The sequence below is a fragment of the Nestor notabilis genome, unplaced genomic scaffold (genome assembly GCF_000696875.1).
Source record: "Nestor notabilis isolate BGI_N333 unplaced genomic scaffold, ASM69687v1 Scaffold35500, whole genome shotgun sequence".
NCBI lineage: Eukaryota > Metazoa > Chordata > Aves > Psittaciformes > Psittacidae > Nestor > Nestor notabilis.
Window position 1 is genome coordinate 1 of NW_009910342.1, and position 5987 is coordinate 5987.

Consider the following 5987-nt stretch of genomic DNA (forward strand, 5'->3'; position numbering starts at 1 on the left):
CTCCGGCTCTGGCTCCGGGTCCGGGTCCGAACGCCCGGCCCAGGCTCGCCCAGGTCTCGGGTCAGGTAAAGGGAGCTGGAGGTTTAATGGACAATATAGCAGTGCGCTTTAGGGCTGGACTCTTGTCTAGAGAACTCTTGTCTAGAGGGCTGGCGCAGCGAAAAGTGCTGAGGGGAAATGCTACTGCACCTGCAGTCTCTGTGAGGAAATGAAAATGCCTCAGGAGCCTGCCCAGGTTGCGGTGGGGCAGGAGGCAGGCATCTCGCAAAAGCAGGCTGAGCACCATCACTGCGTCCTCAACTCTACAGCTTTGAAAGGGAAGAGCTGGTTTACTCTACTTTAGGAGGCTTCTCAGCCGTGGTCCTTCCTGCTCTGGTCCTTCCTGCTCTGAGCAAGATCCATAGTGGGCAAGATTTAAAATAAACTCTCCTGCATTTTGGTATCTTCATAAGTGACTAGACCCAGGTTATCGGTCCCATGCAGGCTTCACAATTTACTTATAATGGTCTTCTTATGCGTAACAGGTTCTCCTGCTAAAACCTTTAGATGTATCGTCTGGAAAAGCTGGAAAGTAAATCAAATACTGACTTGGCTGATCTAAATACATACCTTAAAATGCAATCACAGTTTGGAGACTCGGACAAAGGCCATGGAGGGGAGGTGACTGCGCAAGAGTTGTCAGGGGAATCTCTGAACGACACCAGCAATGAAGCTACCCACACAGAAAATGAAGGCAAATCTGTCAGCAGAGGTGAGCCTGTCCAGCTGGCTTGCTGGGACTGATTTAGGGAACATTAGTGAACGTAAAGCCTAGACACCAAGTCTGACATTACTCACCCGGATGCAATATAAGTTTATTCTTTCTTTTAGTAAAGCCACTGAAAATCTTGCCATAACTGAGGCTTATTAAATTGCTATGTTCTTGTGCACTTGGTTTGTTGGTTTTTGTTTTGTTTTGTTTTTCTTCGTTTGTTTGTTTGTTTGGGTTTTTTGTTTTGGTTTTGGTTTTTTGTTTGTTTTTGGGGGGGGGGTTTGGTTTTTTTGTTTGTTTTTTTTTTCTTTCTTGTTCTGTTGCTTTACTTTTCCCTTGCTGGAGGGATACCTTTTCCTGTGTTGCAGTTATACAACCCGTCTGACCTCTAAATGTTTTAGTTACAATCATATTTAAGTGAGCTGGCACAATCATCTTGTTTGCACTGTCTCTTTTTAAGTGTACGGGCTACAAGTGCAACTAGAAGGTCCAGAGCAAGACTCTGAAGAGTGCTGAAAATGCAATTAATCAAAAGCAATCTAAAGACAGCTCGAATGAGTATAGCACTGGAGACAACCTCCACAGAGTGCAAAAGGGTAAATTTGTAGAAAAGCTAGACTAACAGTGCTTGAGATGACTCAGATACACCATTACTGTGGTCTCTTTACATGCAAAGTTAGCAGTCTTGTTAAACTTAAATTATTGTAAATTAAAGGTAGTATACAGTAGATGTCTAAGACCATAAGAACACGGGGAACACGGGTGCCAGTACTTTATTGTCACTATAAGTTATAATAATCATAAGACTAGTGACTTCCAGATCTAATAAAATATGAAATACGGATTTCAACAGTTCATTTTGCTACTACTTATTTTACTGCTTTGCCTCCTAAAAAGTTAAGCTTCCTTTCATTAAAAATGCCATCAAAAGTCTCGGTTACAACACTTCTTTTCTTGCAATTCATATTAAATTATTATTCAATATTTCTTTAAAGTAATTAGCAACATGACATTTTTTCCCTAGTCATGCTGTTAAACTGCAACTTGTTTTCTTGCTCACAAAGATGTTAAAACTCAAGAGAAAGCCATCAACTGGATGTCCAGTGCAGATCAACAGAATGGACAAAAATCAGATGATGATCACAAAGCTGTCAGCAGCTTATGCTGTCAAAGGACAGAAGAAAAGAGGGGCTGTCTGAGGTAATACATTTGTTGTGGAAGTTTTTTATTTAAATCTTGGCATCACTGGAGTCAGTGGGAGTTTTGCTGTTCTGTATGTTAATCTTAATTCTGGAGAACAATTTTGAAGATGAGAATAATTGATACATCAGGAATTAGTGCTATTTTGAGCATCTATACAGCTCCATTTTTTTTTTTTCTTTATGGCCACAGTGCCAAAACTACATTCTAACTAGATGATGTAGTCTGTTCAATAGTTCTAGAGAAAACTTTACACACTCTTTTGGGAGTAATTTTTCAGTAGACTTGGCCATTTCTCAACATTGAATCAGAAAATGCACTGTATTAATTCATCACAATGTAGATATTACAGTTTTCAAGATAATTTTCAGTGGAGGAAATCCAGAAGTACCTCAAATGGTTGACAATAAGACACATCTCCTTTGTAAGCTTTGGCTTTAATTTTGGTCCACCCTAAACCAGGATGTGCTGCAATAGCTGTTTATTAATACTTGTGAAATGGGATTATTCTGCTGTTATCTCTGATGAAGCACATTGCAAGCAACTATTAAAGTTAAACCCCACATTTGGTACTATTTAATTACATTGTTGAAAGTCTGGTCATGTAGGCTAGTTAACGAGTGATATATAAGGAGCAGTGAAGATTTCCCTCTGTTCCTCTACCTGCTTACATGTTTGTGAAACTTCCCTAAGTTTATATTGATGCTAACTTTAGGGCAGCTGTTCTATTAGAGCGAGTTACAGTCTTTTAAAGCCAAGGGAAAGACTTAGTGAGTTATCAGAAGGTGAAGTGGACTGTACCTACAGAGAAAACTTCACTAACGTGGGCTGATAGCCTAACACACTTCAGAATTAAGTTCTTATGAAGAATGACAGCAGAGAGCAGTAATTGTACACGAGATACCATTTTGAAGAAACACCTTTTGTGATCCTATGAATTGCGTGAGAATGCTAACAATTCGATTAAATGCTACTTCAAATAGCACAACGAAAAGCAGTGGGATATACTGCAAGTAGCTAGCATGCAATAATCTACCAAGGCTGACAATACAAGAAAACATTATATATCTAAAGATTGTGCTTGAAGTTTATATATGTTTCATTCCTTCTGAGATTTATGTCAGGGCCCATTTGGCTACAGGGCTGTTACAGGCTGACATTCATATTTTATATTGTCCCAGAAACTCAGTTGACTAGGTTGACTGTATTAGAGGTTTGTTCTTAAGCAATATTGAGATTTTTAATTTAGTAAGTAAATATATCTAAAAGCAAAATCGTTACAAAAGGTTTAAATTCACTGCATTTACTCAAGGTTCTTTTGATATTTTGAAAATATCTTCATGCCAAGAAGATCTTACTGTGACAGACCGTAGGCGTACAAATATTTATGACCACAAATGCAAAGTGCAATTTGTTAATAAAGAATTTAAGAGTAGAAAATAATTTTGGATTATTTAACATTGTACTTTTGCAATATTTCTTTAAGTGAGGGATATCTACTAGAAATTTTATTCAGGAATTTTGTTTTACAGAACCTAATCTTTCTAATCAAGAAGATACAGGTGTTTTCTGCTTTGAAATGTTTTTGTTAGTTGTTTTCCATATGGATCACAAGTTGCTTGTCTATAATGTTACTAAATTTTATGTAGCCCTGGACAGCTTGCCTCCTAAAACAGTGTCCTGTTGCTCTTTGCGAAGTCCAGGCTAGAGGACCACCAGCTCTATGAAACTGTCGATCCAGTGCTGTCTAGCACAGGGTCTGCACATAATGGCGTAACTCATCCCTTCTGCCACTCTTCACCGCAATCCTTTCTGTTTTAACAGTTTTAAGGCCACCCATGTACTTACTCACCCTTTGGGGTTTTACTGTCCTGCTGACTGCCATATGTGCAGCTTTGGCCTTGTCTAGCTGCTGTTGGCTGCTAGCCCAAGTGCTTTGCCCTTGCAGCCTCTGCTGTTTCACACTGTAGCTTTCTGCCCAATCTCTGTTGCCAAGTCCTCTGCCCCTGTACTGTTCAACTGAAGCCCGCAACATCCCTAAGCAGCCTTTTCTTGCTTCTCACTTACATGAGCTAAACACTAAGCAATTATAGTTGAACAGATAATATTTTTCTTACTGGTGGAATTCCTAGCCATCACAGTTGTATACTAAAACTGCCTTGAGTGCTATTTAAAACTCAGCATTTCATTAAAATGTTAGGTTGATAACTGTTGATTTTTCTAGTCTCATAAAAATGTTGCGTATTGGCTGTGCCAGCAAAGGTCCTGCACTGAAGCAGCAAGGAATGGGGGAAAGAGCTGGAGAGGAAGAAACCAGAATACAACATAGAATCATGCTGACCTTTTCCAAGAAGATGGACTCTTTAATTTCTTACCCATTTCCTACATACTCTCTGTTTTTTAGTGGAAAAGCCTGGTAACTCACTTCAAACAGGTAGAAATGGAAAACCACTCTAAAGAAAACTACTGCTTTTTTATTTGGAGAATAGTCTTGAAAGCTGAAGCTATTTCTCATGCACAAAAGAACTATTAATTGTATTGCGTTGATATCTGTTAAAAACTCAGAGATTTCAGAATATGCACTGAAATACTTTTTTGTTTTGTTTTGTTTTGCTTCTGTTTCCATTATTTTAGAATGACAAAAAAGGTTCTGCAAGACATCTGTAAACAGCAGAAATTATACGTGACCCCATACTTAAATGACACTCTTTACTTGCATTATAAAGGTAAGATGTGGACATGACCAATTAGACTTAAGTAGCATTTTAGCAGAGAATCTATTTTATGGCCTATTGAAGTAAGGTATCTGAGTTCTTTTATATTAGAAACATAGTTTAATTTTATATAACAATGAGATTGTGAAACAAAGTGAGTCAGAATGATGGTAGAAAAGTGAACTCATTATAGATCTAATAGTCCTAATCCACTTTGTGCAGTCATGCAAAGGATTGATAGGAATCTAGGAGCACTCTTTCTCCTCCCCCCCCCAAAAAAAACCGGGTAGCCTCTGAGAAATATCTTAAAATACTGGTCTGGGTTGCATTCAGAGGAAAATACATATATTTCTTCTTAAATGTGTTTGTACAAAGAAGCTTTTTTCCAACTTTGAGGACTTTATTACTGCCAAATAAAAGAGGTCAGGAAGAAAACAACAGAAAGATAAAAGTGAAAGAAAAAGAAGTTGCTAGGATGAACATGGATCATCCTTTTGTAATCTTGGAGCAGATTTTTGCATGATATGGTTAACTGGCTTACATGAGAATTGTTTTAAATAAATAGGACATTATAAAATAAATCTACCTTCTACATTTGGCCTTGGTTTTGCTGTTTTCTCAGGTTGTATTATTTGAGCACCTAAAGGGCTGCATGAAATGTAGACCAGAATAGGTACATATATGGTTGTGCCCTTTAAGGGCCAGGTACTGTACTAATTAATTCAGTGGAAATACTGGCAGCAACTTGAGTACAAGTGTTCTCACAGCTGTTTCAGCAGCATTCGTTTAATGAAATTTACTCTTCCAAAGACTTGGTTTCAGCCAATGCCATTTCATTTTGAAACATCTTTTCTCGTAGGATTTGACTGCCTGGAGAATCTTGAGGAGTATACTGGGTTGAAGTGTTTATGGCTGCAATCCAATGGCATAACAAAAATCGAGAACTTGGAGGCTCAGACAGAGTTGCGTTGCCTCTACCTGCAACTCAATTTAATTAAGAAAATTGAAAACCTTGAACCCTTACAAAAGCTGGATTCCCTCAATATCAGTAACAACTACATCAAGACCATTGAGAATCTCTGTAAGAACTGTTGGAACAACATGTAACGAGGTTGGAATAACCTGTAACGAGCCCATATTTCTAAGCTTTGACTAAGCTAAGCTATAGGAGGTGGAAGCGAGGACAGGAAGCGTGGGAAGACCACGGGAATGTAGTCCAGGAAGCCAGGGACCAGGTTAGGAAAGCTAAGGCTCAGTTAGAATTAAATCTGGAAAGGAACGTGAAAGATAGCAGGAAAGGCTTCTGTAGGTACGTAGCAAAT

The 5987-nt window shown here is 38.5% G+C and overlaps 1 protein-coding gene across 1 annotated transcript; it reads left to right on the forward strand.

Moving 5' to 3' along the window:
• Nucleotides 1-546: 546 nt before the first annotated feature.
• LOC104401801 (dynein assembly factor 1, axonemal-like) lies at nt 547-5746 on the forward strand (the record flags this gene model as incomplete). Its single annotated transcript, XM_010009501.1, is given in 6 exon segments — nt 547-751; nt 1212-1260; nt 1262-1347; nt 1816-1951; nt 4586-4677; nt 5525-5746. Coding segments are annotated over 6 exon segments (790 nt in total), but the record flags the coding sequence as incomplete, so codon positions are not given.
• Nucleotides 5747-5987: the final 241 nt, after the last annotated feature.